At 43.9% G+C, this 24,589-nt stretch overlaps 1 protein-coding gene across 2 annotated transcripts in view; it reads right to left on the reverse strand.

The window, feature by feature from the left end:
• Dsp (desmoplakin) overlaps window positions 1–24,589 on the reverse strand; it is a 47,069-nt gene that overhangs the window by 16,752 nt on the left and 5,728 nt on the right. For both annotated transcript variants that reach the window (XM_034509956.2, XM_034509958.2), the window contains exons 2-12: window positions 16,786–16,888; window positions 14,696–14,844; window positions 13,309–13,483; window positions 9,083–9,211; window positions 8,195–8,245; window positions 6,891–7,052; window positions 5,664–5,768; window positions 4,831–4,926; window positions 3,523–3,648; window positions 2,880–3,032; window positions 443–597 (exon numbers count right to left, since the gene is read on the reverse strand). In XM_034509956.2, coding sequence (XP_034365847.1) covers window positions 443–597; window positions 2,880–3,032; window positions 3,523–3,648; window positions 4,831–4,926; window positions 5,664–5,768; window positions 6,891–7,052; window positions 8,195–8,245; window positions 9,083–9,211; window positions 13,309–13,483; window positions 14,696–14,844; window positions 16,786–16,888 — 1,404 coding nt within the window. The remainder of the gene's footprint in view (window positions 1–442; window positions 598–2,879; window positions 3,033–3,522; window positions 3,649–4,830; window positions 4,927–5,663; window positions 5,769–6,890; window positions 7,053–8,194; window positions 8,246–9,082; window positions 9,212–13,308; window positions 13,484–14,695; window positions 14,845–16,785; window positions 16,889–24,589) is intronic.

Below are 24,589 nucleotides of genomic sequence, written 5' to 3' on the forward strand. Positions count from 1 at the left end.
AGGAAGGCAGGGCATTTCCCAACACTTCTCACTCAGTGTGAGGCTTAAGAATTCCAGTCTAAAGCATGTGAAAGAATCTGTTGTGGACAGCCCATAAAATGCGTGTTCTACCTGCTGTCCTACCTGGGGCATGTCATATTGATGACTACTTTTGAAATAACTGATTTGCTTTAAAAACAAAACAAAAACAAACAAACAAAAACAAAAACCAGAAGCTTCAAAGGTATGGCAAGTGTCACTCATGCTTGCCCCTGGCTCTCTGATATGGTTAGATGTTCTCTTTTATCCATGATAAAATCTTCAACATAAACTTGTGACTACATGAAGTGGCTTTTCTGGGGGTGGTTACAGTGAGAAAACACTGCTGTGAGCCGTTTGCTCAGGCCCCATCCCTCCTGCCCCACCACTCAGAGTCAGGGCTGCTAGGAACTTCAGAACTTACTTGCACGAAAGGTCCACAGCCAGTGGGTTTGGGGGCGGGATGATCAGGCCCACGGAAGGGACGAGCATGTCGACGCCTCCAGGGCCAGTCACGTACCACTTGCTGCGTTCATTGTTGTCCTTCAGGATACACTCATCCCCTTTGTGTACAATTTTCTGCCAAAGAAACGGGGATGAAAGTGAAAACATGTGAACTGTCTGTCCTCCTATGCTTCCCCCATCAAATGGAGACAATCACGACACTCCCAAGCAAGACCTGTGTGTAAATAATACATGTGAACCAAAAAGGGGATCGGCAAAGTCAGCTGCATCCTAAGTGAGTGAGAGACTCTGAAGATCGCCCAGGAGTGTGAGAAAGTCTCAGCCACAGGCAAACCTTCATCATATTTTCTTCCTGTTTTGAACTTATGCTTTGTATATTAGACTTTAATATAGGGGAATCATTTGTCTCGGTCATATTTGCTCTTAAATAGACATCAGTCTGTTAAAAGAAGAAGAAGAAGAAGAAGAAGAAGAAGAAGAAGAAGAAGAAGAAGAAGAAGAAGAAGAAGAAGAAGAAGAAGAAGAAGAAGAAGAAAAAAAAAAAAAAAAAGTAACCTTCTATGTGAACTTCCACCTAGCTTCGTGGCTCAGGCCTGCAGTCCCAGCTACTCATGAGGCACTGGCAGGAGGGTTACACGTTCAAAGACTGCCTGGGATATGAGCAAGATTAAGGGTAACCTGGTCAATTTAGGAAGATCGTATCTCAACATAATAAATACAAAAAAAAAAAAAAAAAAAAAAAAAAAGGCCTAGACATACAGCTCAGTGGTACTGTGACTGCCAGCCATGTGTGAGACCCTAGGTTCAGTGGTCAATACATTAAAAAAAAAATTCAAATAATTAATTCCAGCCCCTGGACCCCTTTATTGAGGTGGGATTGCACTGTGTAGCCTGGATGGGATGGCCTAAAGCTCACTCTGTAGACCACGATGATCTGGAACTCAGAGATCCTTCTGAATGTGAAGAATAAAGGTATGTGCCACGACACCTGGCCATATATATACGGCTTCTTAATATGGCTACTGAAGGGCTAGAGGTGCAGCTTAGTGACAAAGTGCTTTCTTAGCCCCATCTCTCGCACCACAGAAGAAGAGAACGTAAACTAATAACAAAAAAACAAAACAAACAAACAAAAAAAAAAAACCCAAAACCCAACCTGCGTACTAAGGCAACTGTCTATCTGAACATAAAATTTCACCTCATATTTCAATCCAATCGTCTTTCTTTTTTTCTTTCCTTTCCTTACTTTCTTCCTTTTCTGTTTTGTTTGTTGTTATTCTTTTTTTTTTTTTTTTAAGATTTATTCATTTATTTTATGTATATGAGTACACCATTGCTCTCTTCAGACACACCAGAAGAGGGCATCAGATCCCATTACAGATGGTTATGAGCCACCGTGTGGTTGCTGGGAATTGAACTCAGGACTTCTGGGAGAGCAGTCAGTGCTCTTAACCACTGAGCCATCTCTCCAGTTCAGTTACTGTTTTTGTTGTTGTTTGTTTGTTTGTTTATTTGTTTGTGTTGTTGTTTGGTTGGGGTTGTTCCTTGAAACAAGATCTCACTCCCCGCCCTGGGCTGCGTTTCTATGTAAGGGAATTTTGTCTGTGCCTTCCAGGTTCTAGGATTACAGGCATGGGCCACCACATTCAATCTAACTTACTTCTTTCTTCCCACACAAGTTCTTAGAACATTCCACAGGGTAGAACATCCCCTGGACCCCTTTATTGAGGTGGGATTGCACCCCGTTTCATAAAGCTCTTCTAACTAGGTAAACACATTTTGTCTCTTAGATCCTTCAGAAGTTTATTGTAAGAAAGCAGACTGGAGGAGTCACAGATAAGAACAGAAACTAACCCGTCTCTCTATAAACCTGTATAAAACTTCCCACAGAGCCTACAGGATTAACATGATCCAGATCTGCCAAAACTTCTGCAGGAGACTCACTTTCCAGGAGCTATGACAGTGCCATTTCTCATTTATGAAACTTAACTTCTTAACTTCTCTTGTCTGAAACTTAACAACAGGGTGATTGAAAATAAGTAAGATTTAGGTACCACAAGAAGGAAAAAGTCAACCTTGAAAGGTTTTAAACCTTCAAGGTAACCATTGTCTAGGTGAGGGGTGGATCCAGAGTTAGTCTGTGTTCTGGATAGCACAAAGCTTTGCCTTCCTTCCCCAGCACCCAAAGGTAGCAGCTATTGTCCTAATTAATTCCTGACTCTTCCCAGTGACTCAACTCATGGTTACTGCTTTGGTTCAACAGGTTATTGCTTCATTTAGAAAAGACACGACTATGGTATTTATTGAAACCAAGATTAGTTTTGCCCTCTTGACTGATAGACACTGATGTAAAGAAAGGGAAGGGTTTGCTCTGCCTCGGAACTCGGAACACATACCTGGTCTTGTTTGTAGTCGCAGAGAGCCCTGAGAATAATGGGCTTGTTGCTCCTGTAGTCTGGGTTCCGAGGTTTCAGCTGCACGATCTTCTTGGACTTGTTTACCAAGTTCTGCACCTGACGCTTGTACTCCAGGATCTTCTCCCGTTCTTTCTGCAATTGCAAACACAGTCTGCCTTTAACACAAGTGCCCTCTGAGCTTTAGAGACCTCTTAAAGAAGCTGCCACAACATCAAAGTTAAATATTGCTACAGTTCCATCAGTGATAATAAGCCAGAAATACATCACGAGGTAACGTAGCCTTCCATAGTGAGCCCTTTGAATTAATTGAGCAGGAAAGGCTATCTCCATGAAAGAGCCTTATGGATAAAATGTGAGGTGTGTTTTCCCAAGGGTCTTGTCAAGTTAAGTCACAGTGTTCTCTCCGCTCTTGTTTCCAGTAAATGGCTGAGATACTGAAGCAAAAGCCCTTCCCAACAGTAGCTGGGCACACAGAGATGCCACTGAAAGGTGACGAAATTTAGGTGTGGGCTCTGTGTGGGCTGTACTCCCTCACAGCCTGTCTTGTGTCTAGAGTACATCAACACCCCTACCCCCACCCCACCCCAGGTACAGTTGCTGAGGGTCTGAGTTGGCACGGTACCTCCAGCTCTTTGATCTGCTCCAGTAGGTGCTGGAGGGGCATGTTCTTGTCGCAGGGGTATTTCTTTCTGATGGAGTCCTGCAGGCCCTTCAGGTAGGCTTCAGTTGACTGGGCCTCTTCAAAAAACTGTTCAAGATGACAATAAATCCTCATCAATGAAAAGGAATGCCAGGGAAAATGCCAGGGTTTGAATCTTGAATGTCACCCAAAGGCTTGTGTGCGAAAGTCTAGGTTCCTGGGGTGGCGCTAATGGGGACAATGAAATCTACAGAAGGGGCATCAAGGGTGGTCTGATCATTGGGGTGTACCCTCAGAGAGAAGCATGGGACCCTAGCCACCTCATCTTCCTCCCCTTGCTCTCTGGCAGTTCTGCTCCATCCCACACTCCCCACCATGTGGCACTACCTCTTCACCAACTAAAATGATGGGGACCATGGGCCACAGACTGGACAAGCTAAAACTGTCATTCAAATGAACAAGTTTTCTCTGTATAAGTTTAATTATCCTGGGTGATTTCGCTAACACTGGGGGAAATCTAACCCACATGATCATTTAGTAGTTTCGTTTCAAGAACCGTCGTCACCCCCACGAAAGCCTCGGCTAAGTGGCTAAAGGAAAATATTCAAGCAGAGAACAGTCACCGACTTGGTAGCAGGGCGAGTGACTACATTACAAATCTCTCTTCTTCTCTACGAAGGACAGCTAGTAGGATTTACACATTATCTTCAAGATTGCTTCCTTACTTCAAAAGCACACTCAAGGCAGTACAGCATAGACATTGCAAAGCACGTGACCCCATTAGTCCCATACCTGCGCAGCACATGTGCTCATAAACACCTCAGCCACACAATGCATGCACGTGGTGTATTAGTTCAGACTAGGAAAAGTTCCCTGGAGGTCACCCTGGGGTCTGAGCTCCTTATTTTGTACATGAGAAACTGAAGCCTGGAGTTGTGGCTTGTTCTAAAATCATACAATTATGTGGTAATTCCAGAGGGGCTGGAACCAGACATCATCACGGTTATCAACATTTGTCTCCTGGCTCCATGGCCACTCTAAAATATCTGACACAGCTGACAAGATGGTTCGGTGGGTAATGACGCCTACTGCCATACCTGACAATCACTAGGACCCACATGGTAGAAGAAGAGAGCCAACTCAAGCAGGCTGTCCTCTAACCTCCACATTGTGGCAAGCAGGTATGACACACGCGCGCATGTGTGCGCATGTGCACACATACACACACACACACACACACACACACAATCGAATATAGATTTTTTTTTTTAAAAAGATATGTCTAAAAACCTGAAAGTAGGCAGCATTTTCTTTGAGATGGACATCAATGCACTTGGTGATCTGCAGAATCCAACTCCACTGTGTCTGAAGAGTGTCCATATAGGCCTGAAACAAGAAAACGTCAAGATGTCGGCTGCCTCATGCCCACTCAGAGGCACAGAAGGGTGCCTCCTGCACAGACCCGTGAGCCAGATGAAAAAGATGCCTCTTTTTTTTTTTTTTTCCACCCAATGTCTAATGATTGGAGACAGAATATCACACCTGAGATTTCTTGGTGTAAACAGTTCTTATAAACGGCTACTATCAAAGGGACACCAGTCAAAATAGGCCTCGCCTTAATTGAGTATTTTCTGACCAATCAGAACAGACATGGTACAGTATGCGATTCCCTTTGGAACTCCAAGCCTATTCTGAGACAGGAGCTAGATCATGGGGAAGTGCGAACCATCATCTTCTTCAGCACAGAGTCTGGCTCACAGATAGCAGTCTCCAGCAAAAGACAACAAATACTGACCAAGGGCTACATCTGGCCCACTGCTTTTATTTATAAATAAAGCTTTATTGAAACATCACTATGGTTGTTCATTTACACAGTGTCCATAGCTGCTTTTGTGACACAACAACAAAATTAAGTAACTGTGACAGAGATCATCTAGTAGGCTCTAAAATATTTCTGGATTTTCCAGGAAAAAACAAAAACCAAATCCTAGTCTAGGGTGCTGATTCTAAAACAGAAAATAAAGTTGGCACGGCTTCATATTAGAGAAGAATTATTCAGCCACAAAGATGTCTTTTATGAAATATTTTCTCCCCAATGAGAACGTAAGTCCCAGGACACCTACCTCAATTTTGTCAGAGGCTGGATGCTGGTTGAGGACAAGCTGGTCACTTTCTTGTTTAAGCTTGTTGAGTTCCTTTTCTTTGACCTCCAGTTGACTCATACGTATCTGTGAAAGGAAAGGACCAAATCCTTACAGCAAGTCACAGTTAGATTTCTGTTACACCACTGAAAGGTGGCCACATACAAAACTGCATTTTTGGGAACAACGGATGCTGAGGACTCATGCCACATAGTCCTCAAGAACCATAGCCACTCGGGAAACCAAGGTTAGTAAGGGGCTGAGACAAGACTGGGAGTATGACCCGACCCAGACCATGCAGGTAATTAATAGCATTGCCACGAATACATGTTGAACATCCATAACTCCAAATGCTTGGGACAATAAGTGTTTCAAGATATTTGAATATATAGAGAGAGATTTTGGAGACAGGACCTGAGCCTAAAGATAAAACTCATTTTTGTTTTCTACCAATAGCCTGAAGGTAATTTTATATAGCATGTTGGGGGCTCCTGGATTTTGACTGCCACCTGTCACCTGAAGTTGGGTGTGGAATATTCTACTTACAGCATCATGGTGGCACTCAAAAAGTTTCAGAGAGAGCATTCTGGATTTCGGATTTACAAATTACAGGTACTCAATACATAACACGTTTTGATTCCACATTTCAGGTTTTGGTCCACTGTTGTACAGCCCCATCCACTCTAGGGTTGCTGGATAGACTAATCTCCACACTACCCCTGAATCACACTGTCTCGGTGGGTATTAAATGATGAACTTGGGTGTGAGGGATGGTTAGCCAGCCATGGCACATCCCCATAGTCCCATCTACTTGGTGATTGAGTTCCAAAATGTAGTAGCCTTTCTGACCAACAGAGGGAATCCCTACTTCTTTAAAAATAAAGGGGGAGAGACTGGAGAGATGCCTAGTGATCAAGAACACTGACTGCTCTTCCAGGAGACCTGGGTTTGATTCCCTGTGCCCACTCGGCAGCTAACAAGGTCCAGTTCCTGGGAATCTGATGCCCTCTTTTGGCAACTGTGGGTACTGCATGCACATGGTACATAGATACACATGCAGGCAAAACACCCAAACACATAAAATAAAACTAAATAAATCTTACATCCCTGAACAGTGTACCCACTTACAAGTGGCTGATCAAATTATTTAAACCCGCCCTCCACACCCCCCCACTCCCACCCCCCCACACACAAGGTAGGGCATCTTACAGAGAAGGCCTCCTGCTTCTGAGCGATGTTTGTGTTCTTGTCGCTCCAGTCATACAGCAGCTCCTCCTCCTCGCAGTCATTGATCCACATGATCTCGCGAGAGGTGGCCTGGATGATGTTCTGCAGCTGGCGCAGGTGGTCCATCCTCTCGAAGGAGGCTTTCTGCAGACAAGGTTGAGCAGCATTAGGATAACGACAGTATAATGACACAGCATTCTCTGCAGATCATTTGAGGCTAGGAAAAAAAAAAACCTCTTCACCTGCTGCATTCACCTGGTATAGGAGAGAGGCCCTGTTCAAATTGGGGATGCCTGTGGGACCATGGCTATCTCAGATTCGATCATTCCAAACAGCCATTCTCAGCTTTTCTCCAGTGCTGGGGAAACTCAGGGCCTCCCTCATGCTGGAGAACCACTCTGCTTTTGAGCTATATCTCCAGCCTCTGGAGAGTCTTGACTCAGACAATGATTTGAAGCCAGCCAGATGGCCCATGTAAAACATTTTCTGGACAAGCCTGACGACCTGAGTTCAATTTCCAGTACCCATGCAGAGAACTGACTCTACAAAGTTGTCTTCTGACCACCACATCCACTATAACCTATGCATCCTTACATCTATACACACATGTACACACCAACTGTAATAAATTTAAAAAATTAAAAGATAATGATTTTTGGGTTTAATAGTTTTAGATAATTAGGGGGAACTAGACTCCTAGATAAATCAAGTTTTCTCTCTTAGGTAAGTCAGCCTTTGCCCCCACAAATGTAAAGTTCCAGTCTTATGCCCATCCCAACTGGAAGAGCATCGTGTTACCAGGAGCCACACTATCTGAAAAAAACACTGCAGCTAGCAAGGAAATATGGGAAAGATGAAAATAAGATGAGCCGAACAGACAGAAGAGTGGAAATCTCTGCTCTGGGATCAACCAACTGACACAGCATTTGTCAGGAGATGATGACAGATTCGTAAAAATATTCGAGGAAAACATTTTGTTTGTGTTTATGCTTGTTTGAAAGGGCTGCAATTTCACTTTAGGAGCATCTAACAAGAGTCATTGATGTGAAATTTTAACTCGAAACCAGAACAGTGCTAGGCGCTGCCTTCAGAGAACGAAACAAAGCAACCTTTGAAACTTCATTTCTAAAACAAAATCAGCAGCAACAACAAAATCATAATCTATGTACACAGAGACCAGTGTATATGCAGGCTCTTTGCTGAACTCTTAGCCAGTGTATGGTCCCCTCAGAGACGTTTACCACTTGAGGAACTGAACTGAATTAACAGAGGCTAAAGGAGCTTACCAGCAGGTTTTCATATTCCTCCTCCAACTGGTAGATTGCTGACTTCTCACGCTGGAAGATCAGAAAACACAGGGAATTTTTTAGTTTCCTTCATTGGTCTATAGAAAGTGTAGCCCCTTCTACATCTCCTTCTAAGGTGCTGGCCTCTGCTCTCTCAGTAAAAAGAAGCAATTGCTCTATTAAGTCTTTTGTCCACCATGACCTTTCCCAGGATAGTTTCTCTAGCCACTCGTCCCTTCTCCACAAGGTAAATACTCTGTCACTTAAAAACTTGCTGAAGGAAATACAATTTCAGATTCTCTAGATCTTAGAGACATGAAGGAGAAAGCTGAGCAGACTCAAGTGGACAAGCATAAGGTTTAAATTATGAAGAGGCAGGGCCAAGTGAAAATGAAAACTTTGGTCTTAGGATCACATTTAGTGATTTCACATACGGAGCTGGGGTGGAGAACATGCACTGAGATCAGACTACCAACTTGTGCCTTCATTCTCCACTCTCCCAAAGTCTGACTTTTTTTTCCAGCACAGGAGGGGTATATGAGACACAACTTCCACCTAGGAGTGGACTCACCAACTTACCAGCAATGTAAGCTACATGCTAATCTCATTTTCTTCTGGTAGGTGATGCTCTGCTTTCTTCCTACCACCTCTGTAAATACTTACTTATAAACCATAAGCTCGTGATATCCTACGTGAGCTTAACATTTGGCTCAACTCCTTCTCCAGGTCCCATACATTTCTTTCCACTTCCCTTTTAGACAATGGAGTTTGGGGGTTGGTTTTGTTTTAGTTTCTAGTCTCTTGAAAAGATAATAATTGTCTTCTGTTTCAGACAAATTTGCCTAAATGATACACCCTTCTATACTCCATGATGAACATGAGAAGTACCAGATCTGCTTTGATCTTGTCCAGCTGCCAGCGGTAGTCCCCGATGGCGTTGTGGATGCTCCGGTGACTGTTGATATGCTGTTCCACTGCGCCAGAGTCCACACCCCAGGCCATCAGGTCCATTTCTGCCTGCAGAGGGAGAGAGGGGGGAGCACACCCTTCATTGTCCCTCCTCTGAACAGACTCCTTTCTCTAGAGCATCAGGGTTTGAGAGAGAGCTCGTACACAGCTCTGCTCCAGATAAAACTCAAATGCACAGCCACACAGGAAGCTAAGGCGGGAAGATCACTTGTGCTCAAAACTAGCCTAAGTACACAGCAAGGCCCTGTCTCGATTTAAAAAAAACAAACTATATAAACTATATCTGAAGCCAAAATAAATTTTAAAGGGTTGAGATTACCAAATAGCTAATGAGATTCACCAAATACATCCTCAGTTAGTTTGGTTCCAGCCCAAGATGGACTGAGGAAAAAATTCAGTCATGGGTACTTTACTTTGCCATCTAGATCATTCTTCTGACAAAAGAGAATCTACATATGAGGATGCAGGTGTGGGGGCGGAGCTGGCGAAATGGCTCAGCCAGTAAAAGGGACCATTACCCAAGAGTAATGACTGGATTCTGCTTCCCAGAACCCACAGGAGACAGACAAAGAACTGACACCCAAAGCTTGTCCTCTGACCCCTGAACCCATGCCCTGCACTCACACACAATAATAATGTTCACATTTTTTTTTTAAAAAGGATAAAATAAAAAAATAGAAAGTGAATTTTCATGATTAGATACTAGTCATATGAATATACTAATAGACGTTTCTTTTTTTGTTTTGTTTCTTTTGAGACAGGGTTTCTCTGTGTAGTCCTGGCTATCCTGGAACTCGCTCTGTAGACCAGGCTGGTCTCGAACTCAGAAATCTGCCTGCCTCTGCCTCCCAAGAGCTGGGATTAAAGGCATGTACCACCATCACCTGGCTTCTTTATTAATTTTTAAATGCATGTTAGAAGTCATTAAAGACACAGCCATGCACTGCCTCTCAAATGAAATCCCTAACCTATGGAAGTTGTCATTATTTATTTCTTTAAATTATCTTTTGTTTGTTATTGCTATATGGGGGATTAAGCCTACAACCTCATGAAAGCTAAGCAAGTGCCCTACCATTCAGTTACATATCCAGGCCTAAGTTATGTTGATGAATGTTATATAGTTAACTGTTGGTTCAGAAATTCAGCATTTGAAACTTCCCTTTCAAACCGTAAAAACTCTCTATGGTCCATTTCAAAGGGAAGATACTATGCAAACTCAAGATCCTTCATTCTGGTTAATGTTGGTAGCAATGCTAGGATTATGGGTTTGCCATTTGCTTTTGAAATGTGAAATCCGACTAGATTTATCACGTGAGTCTGAAATTTAAGAATGTTTCACAGTGAAAATCAAATATATTGTTTCCTTCTCTGGAACATTTCACTCTGGTCAAGTCCACCTTCTCTTCTTTCTTTTGCATGAGCACATGTAAATTTCTAAATCACAGGTGTCATCTCTCTGACATGCCAAGGGCAAACATCCATACCGGACTGGCAGCAAGAACAGAACACAATTGTCCTAAGCCACACCCATGTTCTAGTGCCCTTGGCAAGGCTTCCGACAGGAGCCATTTCGAAGTCAGAGAACTGAAGGTTAGCAGGACTTTGGCCTTGTCCAGCAACTGCCAGTGTCTGAAAACAAAAACAGCAGGTGCTACCCTGGGAAAGTAGAGATGACCCAGGGTGCTCAGAGCTCATTACCTGCCAGGTGTACAGTGTCTGGCTCGCCCATCAGCAGAAGAGCAGACCAGGGAAACAAAGCAGAAGCCTGGCAGGGAGATGTGGGCCTGCCTCCTGAACACGCTGCTGGAGAAAAGGCTCTCTTATCAGCACAGGCCTCGGCTGGGTCTCCTGGGAGTGAGTGAAGAATGCCCGATATGTGTGGGGGAAGGTGGGGGAAGAAGGAAATGGCCACACAGAATCCCAAGGCAAAGCTCCAGCAGGACTCACACAGCTTTTAGTTTGCTGAGAACTCTACGAAGCACCTGACAGTATCAAAAGCTTATCGATGGGTGTCAGAAAATGACGGACCAGTACAGCCATGTGAAAATACCATTTCCTGAAATTTAAACACGTAGAGATTTTCCTGCCAAATCTTCTTTGCTTTAGTGTGTGTGTGTGTGTGTGTGTGTGTGTGTGTGTGTGATCGTTGTTTGTCCATTTGTTGGTGTTAGAGACAAAGCTCCCCTATGTAGCCCAGGCTGAGATTATAGGCATGTACCACCACACCCAGCTCTACAAAGCATCCTTACAGTGTTACACCCATGCAATACAGAAAATGACTAATTCTGAGCTGTCACTTAACTGTCACACTGACTTAGACGACATCAGGGGATATGACTCCCCATAATTACTTTGGTTCAAAGTTTATCTTGTCTCCCAACAAGGATCCTTGAAGATTATAGTCCAAGCCCCAATTAACTCAAATCATCCTCTGGCCTAGAGTGTCACTCTCTGAACAAGACTTTATTAATGCTCTCATGGGCGATCATTTGGCATGCGGGGTGTTTCTCGTCTTCAGTAGTATTCATCTTTATAACTATGGACCATAATTTTTGAGCCCTCAATTTCTAGCATGGTGTCAATATTGATGAACCCTCAAGTACTGTGTGTTCAGAGGTAGAGGCCAGGGCCTCAGCACCTCAAAGTCATTCCGAGCTATATAGCTCATTCATGGCAACCTGGGCTCTATGAGACCCTGTCTCAAAAATTAAAGATATTTTCAAAGATTTTAGGGTATCTGGAGACATGCAAACAAGTTTATAGTTAAGTTTCTGAGATCATCATTGACTTTGTGCCGCGATCTACTCCACCTTCCGTAATAGTTTATGGTCTTTATAGTAAGTGTGTGTGTGTGTGTGTGTGTGTGTGTGTGTTGGGGGGTAGGGCATAGTAGAATACACTACAATCTCAGTATCTTGAAGTATCAGACAGGAGGATCACAAGTTCAAGGCTGGCCTGAGCTACAAAGCAAGACCCTGTCTCAAAAAAAAAGCCAAAACAAACAACAAACAAACAAAACCAAATAGATCTGGAGAGATTTCTCACTGGTTAAGAACCCTAACTATTCTTTTAGAGGACCTGGGTTTGATTCCCAGCACGCACATGGTAGCTCTCAACCATCTAGCTCTGGGGGATTCAATGCCCTCTGCTGTGCACTGCATGCATGTGGTGCACAGATATATAGAGAGACAAAACACCACACACACACACACACACACACACACGTACATACACACACAAATGAAAACAAAACAAATAAACAAAAAGTAAGCAAAGATTAACTGAATGTGTTTGTGAATGAATGATTAGTCGCTGAAGGAATTGCTACATGAGAATGCACCCAAACCTTTTAAAGACTGCGTGTAAGGGGCCTTTCCCTGTGGTTTTAGATATTCCAGAGGCTGAGCTGGAGAATGCCTTGAGTCTGCATGTTCGAGACTAGCCATGGCAACACGGTTCAACCCAGACTCAAAGAAAAGAGTGGGGACGTGTACAGTACTAAAATGGCTGAGAAATTCTAGAACCACTAAAAAATCAGTCCAGCAATTAATCAAGTTCTTTCGGCATCACATGACAATCTCCCCACAATGTACCATTTTCATACAGCTACTTCATACAGATGAGGACGGCTCATCAGAAGGTTTTCATTATAATATTCCCATCTACATGATTATGGCATGTTTCTCAGGCCACCTGTTCATTATCGGGCTTAATTACAGCATAAAACAACAAAACAGTAATTAGCATTGAAAAATACTTTGTAGGGACTCCAGTTGCAGGGAAAGGATCAGCACATACTTCTTGGGCCATTATTTGACTCCACACCCACACAAGTGACGTGAGACTGGCACAGCTGGATAACCGAACTTCAAAAAAGCCTCCACGGAGCCCAAACCAGAAGACCCAGCGTCAGTGCCCAACACCTCCCATGTGATATGATTTTATAATTTTTTTTTAATTTCAACTTTCTCTCTTGTGTTATGATTTCAAATGAGCCATAGAAAAGTTCTCTCTTTTCAGCCTATCTGGGAGACAGATGAGGTCAGTTGCAATAACCCCATGATTTAGCAGGTTGCTGCCCCTGGAGGGCTGGGCCTGACTGTGCCACCACCCAGACTACCTAGGTTAGGAGTCTAAGAACTTACCCTCTGCTGCCTCATCCAGCCCAGACACTCGCTCGTGAGACGTTTGGTGAACTCATCCCACCCAGAGCCGCTCTGGCAAGTGTATCCTCCACCTCCCTTGGAGCTGGCCCTTCGGACTCGAGGAACACTGATGGCCTTGTAAAGGGCTCGCATTTGTTCCTGGAGCTGAAGCAGTCTGAAAAGAAAGGAAACCAGTGCCGTTGTCAGGAGAAAACAGCCTATGGAAACTCATCCCGAGCAAATGCCCGCTTCTCTGGGTTTCTTTTGGGTCAGTCTACAGCCTAATGATGTTGCATTGGAAGATTTCTTTTCCTCTTCCCATGACTTCCAGCTTGACCACATGGGAGTATAAATGCTGAAAAGCCACTCACAACCCTAAACACCATAAAAAGTGTCATTGCTTTTGCCTAACATGGCAGCCACTCAGTTTCTCTTGAGGTCCATCCTGGGAATTTATCTTTCTAGCACCCTGGGCCTTAGTGGCATGAGAGCAAATTTAGACCACACATTTCTGCTGTGAAGTGGTCACTTTTAACGCCAAGGGTCTCACTTGATTAAATAAAGCTTGACACTAGCCTCTTGAAAAGACAGATACATGGGCTGGAGAGATAGCTCAATGGTTAAGAGCACTGACTGCTCTCCCAGAGGTCCTGAGTTCAATTCCCAGCAACCATATGTAGCTCACAACCATCTATAACAAGATCTTATGCCCTCTTCTGGTGTGTCTGAAGACAGCTACAGTGTACTCATATACATAAAATAAATAAATAAACCTTTAAAAAAAAGCAAAAGAAAAGGCAGATGCTGTACCAGAGGCCTGTGCTGCTGCCTCAATGGAGGGCTGGCTCATGACCATTCAATTCTTTAAATCATCCTAGAGGTTTTACAGGATTTTTACAGTATTGGGGACTTGGGGACTGAGCCCAAGGCTTCCTTCGAGCCAGGCAAGAACTCTACCACATCCTTTGTCCTTCTTTAATCATCAAAAACTATGCAATTAATTAATTTTGAGGTAAGATCTCACTAAATTATCCAGGCAGGCCTTGAATTTTTTGATTCTCCTTCCTCAACTTCCCAAACACCCAGGATCACAGGGCTCTGCTGCCATTTCCAGGAAGAGCTAGAATTTTTTTGAATGTTTTTTTTTTTTGTTGTTTTGTTTTTTTGTTTTTTTGGTTTTTTTTGCAGGTCTCTTTCATTCTTAGAGCATCTCTGGGTGGGGGCTGGGAGGTCCCCGAAAGATGAAGTTTGCAGTTTTATATTTAAATTGGATACAGCTGCAAAATCCCAAGTGAGGGAATTGTTCTTGGGTAATATGTGTGCTTCCTCTGGAAAAAGCCTGAAGTTGCCCGCTGTGGGTCCCCCATCGGTGCTCTGCAGGCCATACCTTTTCTGATATGCATCACAGGGCTGGCCCATCTGTCTCATCTCCCGGATCAAGCCATCTATGATCTCCATCTGATCGTTGGCTTGTGTGAAACAGTCATCCAGCTCTCTGTTCCAGGCCAGCTGTATTCCTTCTCCGAATTTCAGTTCCTAGCAGGAAGAGTTTGCATGAAAATACACAAGACCGTAAGAAAAAAAAATCCCATGGGCATCGGTGAAAGCAAAGCTTCTGCTGTAACGTGGTGGGTAGCGGAAGCCCCCCCCCCCCCCAATCAAACAGCTCACTTCGAACTGTACTGAGCACATGGTGGTAAACACCTGTAACCCCACACCTTTGCAGAGACTCTGTCTTAAAAGGAAACAAATATAAACAAACAAAACAACAACAACAAAAAACAAACAAACAAACAAACAAACAAACCAAAACAGGGTCAGTGAAATGGCCACCAAGCCTGGTGATCAGAGTTCAATGTCCAGGGCCCACATGTTGGAAGGAGACAACAACTTCTGAAAATTGTTCTTTGATCTCCAGATGCATTCTGTGACAGTCACTCACTCATAATACACAAGCATGCATGTGTGCATATAAATAGATACATAATTTAAAATATTTTAACTGCTTTTTATTACACAGTGGTGTGTGTGTGTGTGTGTGTGTGTGTGTGTGTGTAGGAACATAACTTTTTCAGTTCTTAAGAAAGCAAAATGACACATTGCAGTTATGTCAGATGTCACCATTGGAGGGGGCTCAGGGACAGGTCTATGAGACGGAGCTATACAGTTTTATGTCTCTCCTTCACACTGACATTGTTCCTCAACAGAAAGCTGCTCTGCTGCTCCAGTGCCCTTCAGCATTTACCCTCCCTTGTCCACTTGCTGCTCTCTCTCCCTTGGCCACAGCCAAGTCACACAGACATGTTAACAGACATGACACCACTTCCCCGGCACACACCTCAGTACTTTAACGCACGCACATCGATAGAAATAAACTGGGAGCATTGGACTCACAGTCACTGTAAACTACACCCCATCATTCTCTGGTCGGCTTTAGGAATCCCAGAGCCACTGTAAGCCCTACAAGCACTTTAAAAGGACTCAGGGCCAGAGAGATTGCTGATGGTTAACTGAACACACTGCTTTTCTGAAAGACTCAGGGTTGGTTCCCAGCACCCACAGAGCTGCCCACCAGCACCTGGAATTCCAAAGGATCTGACACCCGCTTCTGCCCTCAGGAGGTACCAGGCATGTGGAGCACAAACATACATGCAGGTAAAACACCCAGACACAGAAAATAAAAATTAAAAGAATCTCTTAAAAAGTGAGAACTACACTGAGCAGTGGTGGCGCACGCCTTTAATCCCAGCACATGGGAGTCAGAGGCAGGCAGATTTCTGAGTTGGAGACCAGCCTGGTCTACAGAGTGAGTTCCAGGACAGCCAGGGCTACACAGAGAAACTCTGTTTCGGGGGTGGGGGTGGGGGGTGGGGGGAATCGAGAACTTGCTGGGTGTGGTGAGGCACACCTTTAATGCCAGCTCTCAAGAAGCAGAGGCAGGTGAATCTCTGTGAGTTCAGGGCCAGCCTGGTCTACAGAGTGAGTCCTAGGACAGCCAAGGCTATTACACAGAGAAACTGTCTCAAAAAAACCAAGAGAGTAAGGCAGGGAGAACTTTAATAGGTGACTAATCAATCCATGTGATTAGTGGATGAATAGGTTATCTTCAGAGTGGGTCTGTTCTAAAAGCCAACTTGGCTAGAGTGTTGCCTGCTCTTTGTCTGTTGCCATGTGATGCCTTCTGCTACCTGGGACTCTGCCAAGAAGAAGGTCATTGCCAGATGCTGCCTTACAGATTGGGCCAGAACCATGAGCCAAAACAAACCTCTCTTCTTTGTAGTTTCCCTAGTCTGTGGCATTGTTACTAGCAACAGAAAATAGATCAACATGATATCCCTGTCTCGACTGCTCTGAAAGGACCATCGCTAGATACTAACGATGTGAGAGGCCCAACCACACTCAGGCTGTGATGAGGGCGTGAACTCCCCAGAAACCAGCGTGGGCAAGGACCAGACTGGAGACGTGAAGGGAGCTTACCGGCTGCGCAATCAGCTCCGCCCGCATCAGACAGTCTGAGCAGTTTTGCAGAAGTTCTTGGATGGTGTTCTGGTTCTGATGCCTGGACATGGTGCCGGTTTGACTGTAGAGAGAAAGAAACCCAGACATGGGATGACTTTTATCAATTTAAAAGTAATTTCAAACTTTCACAGAGGCTGCAAAAATGGCAGAAAGGTGGTCCTGTGAACTCAGACACCACAGTCGTTCACATGGTGATGTCACCCCAGTAAGTATGTGTGTGGATATATCACCTTTTCCTGACCCATTTGACAAGGACAGTGACCTTTCACAACAAAATACTTCAGTAAATATTTCCTGAGAATGAAGACAACAATATAACCATAGGACAATTGTCCACATCAGAGAAGTTAAAATGAATACCATACTATTTTCTAATCTATAAAACATTTTGTTTGTTTGTATGAAACAGGATTTCTCTGTGTATCCCTGGCTCTGTAAACCAGGCTGGCCTCAAACTCACAGACTTCCTTGTCTCTGCCTCCCATGCTCAAAATTTGGCGCACTACCAAAATCTCATAGAATTAACCCCAAAATGTCCTTCAAAGCAATGTTCCCTCAGGTCCACATGGCCAGTGACGGCAGCTGGTGATCTCATCTGGCCTGTCTGTCACTTCTCCTCCCTCCCTCCCAACAGCCAAGTCCCCAGCACATGTCCTTCTATGGCAAGCACGGAGTGCAGAGACGTCACTAGCAAAGCCAGCCACAGGAGACAAGAGCAAAGCTAGTTCTACAAAAAGCATTTTCCACAGTTGCATCAAGAGGCGGTAAGAGCAAGAATCTCAGTATGAGGGAAAAGATGGAGCAGCGCTTGAGCAGAAGTTTCTTCCCACAACGAAGCTTGTTCTGTGTTCTTAATTTGATGGTTATAAATCAAGCTGCAGCCCTGCCTATTGCAGCTTGGTTTAATAGAGATGTAAAACACATCAATTTACATTTAATATGTACGAGAATATACTGCACAGTGTTGAACTTGTGGGTAGAGAGCTAGCTTAGTGGATAAGAGCACACACCAGTCTCACAGAGGACCCAGATTTGGTTCCCAACACCCACTCTGGGCAGCTCACATGTGAAGTGTCTGTAACTCCAATTCCAGGGAATGAGACTGCCTCTTCTGGCAACCAAGGACACCTAAATATGCGTGCACATACTTTAAACATCCTTAGAGGGCTTTAGAGGCACCCGGTCCTTTAACCAGCTCCAATATGCATCGTCGACTATCAGTTTGATGTCACTCTAGCAAAATGAACTGTGTGTGTCCTTTTATGTCTTATTTTAAAGGTTTACTTAGTTTTAACCTATGTGTATGAGTGTGTGGCTGTACCCTTGAGTGTAGCTGGCTGAGGAGGCAAGAGGACATCTGATCCCCTGGAGCTGGTCTTATAGGTGGTTGTGTGCTGCCCAACACTGGTGCTGGGGACTGACCTTCTGTCCTCTGAGAGACCAGTTAGTGTTCTTAACAGTTGAGCCATCTCTGCACCCCACCCTGTATGTTTTAAAGAAAGACTCTTCTGTTAAAGGAAAGGGGATGTTGAACTAGAGATACAGTTCAATGGTGTAGCACTAGCCTGGCATGTGCCCTGGGTTACAAGCTAAACACTGGGGGGGGTGGGGGGGGGAGCTAAGAAAACAATAGCTATAACATACCTGCATGGGGAGGCCCACATGAATGTGGGAACGTCTCCCACAGTGCCTGACTACATTATTACCACACCACAGGAAAGCATCTTCTTTCTTTTTTTTTTTTTTCCTGCCACTTATTTGGGGTTCCTCCCTGCAAGGAAGGCTCCCCAACAAGCCAGCACTAGCTGGATGTGGGTGAGGATCCCAGCCTTCCCTGGGAAACCACTCCCAAATGACGGCACTGGCTCCGTGAGGCAGGCCCAGGCAGCACACTTGCCTGAGCGTCCACCTGTCAAAACCTGGGCAGCTTCTCAGACTCCTGCAGCCTGAGTACACGCAGTCTCGCTTCCGCTCAGCATTACACAGGGAATCTGGCGTGATGCCCACCCCGCTGGGACACAGACAAGACTACCTACGTCTGTTGTCCTAACTTGTACAGGATTCCAGCGGCCTTAGAACACTTTCCCAGTGTACTCGCCAGAAAGTGGCAGGAAGCCACCGTAAGAAACAAAGAGAAAGATGGAGAGACACAGGAAACTTAGCAAGAGTTCTAGGGTAAATAAGAAATCATGAAGGTCTTTTGGGAGGCTGAGGTGGGAAGGTGGCTTGAGTTCAGGAGTTCAAAACCAAGCTGGGCAACAGTGAGATCCTACATAAATTAAAGAAGGGAGGAAGACAGAAAGGAGAGAAAGTCTTGTATAATTACAATTCTTCCTTTGGTTTATTTTTTCCATCTTTTACTCTTTTGGTTATTTGAAACAAAATTTCACTACATAGCCTTCATAGTCTCACTCACTATCTAGCCTAGGCTGGCCTCACTGTCATAGCAATCCTCCTGCCTCGGCTTCCTTAAGTAGTAGGCTTCACAGCCAACTTGTTTTCTTCATTGAAAGGTGAGGATTTTTCTTCTGAAACACTGGGAAAGTTCTGTTCAGCAAGGTGACTCGGGGTGCTGTCCACACAGAATGCCAGCCAGTTCTAAGTACATGAATGAAGGAGTTCTCTCTCCACACAATAAAAGCCAGACTTTCTTAACTGACCTAACAAGGTGTGCCATGCTAAAAACTGAGCCGTAAGAAAGACAATTAAGGGCTACAGCGTATGGCATACATAAGAACGTTGCACCAGCTTGGCAACTTTCCTGTAAATCAAAATCTATTTCAGAATGAAGATGGATAAAACAGCAAGTTTGGCTGGTAAAGAATGCGCTTAACATGGGCAAGGCCATGGGTTCAATCCCCGGCATCCCACACTTACTCACACACACAGATGGATGCATACTACACACTCACACAGACACACTCACATACCACACTCACACCACACACTCACATACCACATATACACACACTCACACACATATGCACACTCTCTCACACATACACCACACACACTCACTCACCACATATACACACTCACACCACACACTCACGCACACTCACACCCCACACAGAGACCACCTATACCACAGAGGTGGGAAGTTCAAATTCATTTGTGAATAAATATATCCAAAGTGTCATACACATTTTAAGTCAATTTGCAAGTTGAAATTCCTTGAACAACAAAACCTAACTCTGGAGCCCCTGAAACCCTACTACTACAGGATGCTACTGGACACTCATAAAAGAGCTGCCTCTGGGGAGGGGAAGCTGGAGCAGTCATACACTTGGTCAAGGCATTGAGGGCTGCCCCTCCCCCTTTGTTATGCCCCCCTAGTTTTGGAAAACAGTTCTATCACTAGAGATCTCATGAATTATACAGAAGACAAGACATCTTTTACTCTTCCCCGCCCACACGTATCTGACTATTCTTTAAAAAGTAGACTCTTTGTGTTATTAATTCTAAAAAGACTCTTTAGCCTTTACTAAGGGCCTGGCATGTGCTCACCACCCATGCTTAATACCGTAACCCCGTGTTTTGCTTGCTTTTTAGTAGATGAAGAAGAGAGATACACAGAAATCAAGTTTCTTTAAGACTGGGGGGAAAATGACTAAACTGAATAATGGAAGAGCCTCTGCCATGCCTACTTGTCTGATTTCCTATTTCACCTCCATCTGAGTGGCTGCGTGCTAAGACTCTCCACGGGATGAAGAAACCTCGAGGTGTATTGAAGTCTACGGGCTGTGTCACACTCTATAGCAGAGGCTAGCCTAGAACTCACTCTGTCACCAGGCTGACTTGAAACACGTATTCCTGCCTTGGCCTCCTGAGTGCTGGACCACAGCCACCAGGCCAGGGGTGGATCCTGTTTTACTATAGTATTAAAAATCTATTTTCTCAGTACTGAAAAGCTATTGCCTTTCCCTATTTGTGTGTGTGTGTGTGTGTGTGTGTGTGTGTGTGTGTGTGTGTGGTAATGCTTTAATTTATAAATTAGGCACAATAACAGACCAGAACTAATAAAATGGAACAAATATAACAATATAGTACAGTAAAGGGCATTTTAAAATTTCAGAATGTTTATTTCTAGATTTATCCAGCTTTGTTTTTTGGTTTTGTTTTTTGGGTTTGGGGGTGTTTTTTTGTTTGGTTGGTTGGTTGGTTGGTTGGGAGTTTTTTGGGGTTTGTTTGTTTGTTTGTTTGTTTGTTTTTTAGATAGGATCTTAATGTGTAGACCAGGCTGGCCTCCAACTATCAGAGCAATCCTCCTGACTCAGTCTTTTCAGTATTAAGATTACAAGAGTGACCCACTCCCCTTAGCCTATTTATTTATTTATTTATTTATCTTTGAGACAGGATCTCATGTTCTCAAGTTGGCTTCAAACTGGCTCAGTAGCTAAGGGTAACCTTGAATTCCTGATCCTGACTCTAGGGCACCAGTGCTCGGGTCACAGGCCTGAGCCCCCACTCCTGCCTAATGTCCACTTGGTATTTTTGGACAATGGTTGACCAAAGGCAACTGAAAGAGCAGGAGAAACCATGGGTACCAGAGAGAGCTCTGTTCTCTCATCCTCAGCGCCTACTTATCCTGTCTTCACCTGTAAAAATCCCAATTCCAGCTGAGGTGCAATCAAGAAGCCCTTTGGAAAAAAACAGAGCGAGGTCAGAGGGAGAACTGGGTGCACACCGGCTCTATCCATCTCAAAGAACAAATTCTGGCCTGCTGAGGTTAGCAACAGGGGAAGGAAGCAGCCACCCTGGCATCGCAGCTGCACAGGGGGTTTTATACATAGAACTAGCTGCACTGGATCAAGGAGAAGTGCAGGCAGAGAGGATTCTGATCCACTGGGTCAGACAGCCATCTTCATGACATGTGTGCAGATCCCTCATGAGCACTGGGGAGTGGCTTCAGGGAACACCTCTCTCTCTCTCTCTCTCTCTCTCTCTCTCTCTCTCTCTCTCTCTCTCTCTCTCTCTTTCTCTCTCTCTCTCTCTCTCCTAGGAATCAAACCCTCCACTCACCAACTTGGGCTCAAGCTTACTCTGTAACCCAGGCTAGATCTTGCAGTTCTCCTCCCTCTGAGTGGTAGGATGACAAGGCTATGCACCACACCCAGTTTCTGTGGTGATGGGGATTTATCCAGGGCTCTGGTCTGGGCAAGCACTCTGACTGCTCAGCTTCATTCCTAACTCAGAGTGGGAGGTTTATAAACCACACTCAGATGTGAACCAGTGAGCATCTAGCATCTAAGGTTCCATTTAAAAATGTGTGTGATTCTACAGACAAGAGAACATAAAAGATGCTTTGGGGTGGGGGAGAAAAGCTCATTCGGGTTAAAAAATAAAGACTATTGATTTCTAAGCTAAAATGAATAGATTTTCCTGGGAAATTAAAGAGTTATCTTTGGAAGATCAACTCTTCTGACATTGTTTCATCCTCAAACTCAGACAAATGACTCATTCCGCACAGAACCTGCCTGCGCAAACATTTAAAAAAAAAAAAAATTCATCCTAAAACTTGTTTAAACAAGAATGGCTCTAAGCGTTTGTAAAAGGATCCCTTCATCAGTGACTAAATGGAAAACATGTTCTGGAGTTAAATCCAAAAGCAGATCACACAACCGTCTTTGTGAACAGCATCTGGCTACATGTTACCTGGGCGTGTTCAAATAACATTCTTTTCTAAGAAAGAAAAAAAATACCCTAAAATTAGCTATCTTAAACAATTTTTTAACATCTGCTGCCAGAACAGACTTTGATGACAGATATGCAACATTATGAGGTAAAAATGCTTTGTTTTACAAAATACCTGCATAATAACATTTATTGTTCATTAGCCTCTCGTGCCGCCTTTCTGTATGTCTTTCTGTGTGTCTTGACATGGGTTACATCTTCCCTTTCTCTCTCTTTTCATTGCTCTCTCTTCTTCCTTTGTGCTCTTTGGAGTCATGTATGTGTGCCAGAAACGAAGGTATATGTCTCTCTCTGAATCCAGACTCATTGAATGAGCCCTTCCCCCAAAACAAACCTCAGTAAATGTCTGTTGGAAATTATAAATACATATTGCTTTAATCTTAAAGCCTTATCAATTCTCTCTTTATAATTTTTAAAGTATTTTTTGTATATCATACATTATTAGGTTCTTTTTTTTTTTTAAGAATCATAAGTAAAACCAAAAAAAAAAAAAAAAAAAAAAAAAAGGAAGTCTAAGTTTACCTCATGTAAAGTTGACTCACTAAACACCCTAGCCATCAGGTGAGTTGCTGGATGGCCCAAAGATGCCTCTTCCCCAGGGCTTATCTGCTCACTCTGCCCCCAACTTTCTCTTGGACTTATTTACACACAGGTATAGCTACTCCTACAACTTCTTCATCTTCCCCCTCCTACACGCACCTAACAACATACAGCTCTGTGCATTGCAGGTGCCCAGGGCCTGTCTGTTTGGCTCAGTAAATTGGAAGAGAAACAAAGGCAAACACATGACCATTTGATGACATTAAACTGGTCGCCCTGATTTCGGAGCTCAACCTACAAGTACACCCATCCCAGTCCCTGATCCCACCCAAATGGGTTGAATAAAGGTCTCTTCCCCTATAGATTTAGATGAACAGGTCTCCTCTGACCTTAAATTTTGTTCTAGTAGAAGAACTGTGGCTGGGTGTTGGTGCACACCCTTAATCCCAGAACTGGGGAGGCAAAGGCAGGCGGATCTCTGTGAGTTTGAGACCGGCCTGGTCTGGTCTACAGAGCTAGTTCCAGGACAACCAGAGCTACACAAAGAAACCCTGTCTTGAAAAGCAAGCAAACAAAAACATGGAGGCAGTATTCCATATGTTGGGTGGATGCTGCCAATGAAGGGACAAACCGGCCACACTGCCACAACCTTCACAGACACCCCAAGGCTGGCACAGTGGAGCTCACTCCCAGCTGTACAGTCTGTGACTTTAACCATACTGGAGTGACACTCAAGCTGTTTGCCTAACTGCTTGCATCTCCAACAGGTAGGAACACCCACCTGCAGGGGTGGGGTGAAGCTTCAGGGTGCAGTTAGGTCTACATACTGCTGAAGAAGTGAACCCCGGGGTTCTGTCAGTGGTGGCTGCTCCTGCAGTTAATTGTTCTGAAATTTCCTTTTTGTGTATTCTGTCTTTGCCTCAAGCTACCATTTTATGGACAGTGTGCAAAAAAAGTAGACACAGATATAAAGGGAATCAAGGAATACATACTAGTTTATGCTGCAGTGTAGCCATTAAAATAAATTTATATTTTAAAGGAAAAGGGGGGAAAGGAACAGACAGGGTTTAAAGTATGGGGTATTTTCAGGAGTTCTGTAAGACTCAAAAGCACTCTTTCAGGCAATTAAGTGAGAATGGTCTATTTTAGCAGTATAAAAGAAGGAATAAGAAAACTCAGAGAAAGATGTCTTCCTTATTTGTTTTTATTGTTTAGTGGAAATGTCACCAAAATAACAAATTCAATGCCAAAACAAAGAACTCGGTTTTGAAATATTTTCCTATGCAAAAATTTACATTTGTTTTACTGTTCCTCAAAAAAAAGTCATCTACACATTGTCCTGCCATCCCTGAAAACACGCTTTTCTTCTCCCCAGATGGCAAATGAAGTCGGATGTGCTATCTGTTTGTCAAAAAGCTTGTTTCCAAGCAAAACCTTCAACTGTTTGCTGCTGCTCTTCTCTAAAGGGCCCTCATCTGGATGACATGTAGTTCTGGTGCATGGTTACAAAGTATGTGAACCCCTCCAA

This window comes from Arvicanthis niloticus, chromosome 8, assembly GCF_011762505.2.
Source record: "Arvicanthis niloticus isolate mArvNil1 chromosome 8, mArvNil1.pat.X, whole genome shotgun sequence".
Classification (NCBI taxonomy): Eukaryota; Metazoa; Chordata; class Mammalia; order Rodentia; family Muridae; genus Arvicanthis; species Arvicanthis niloticus.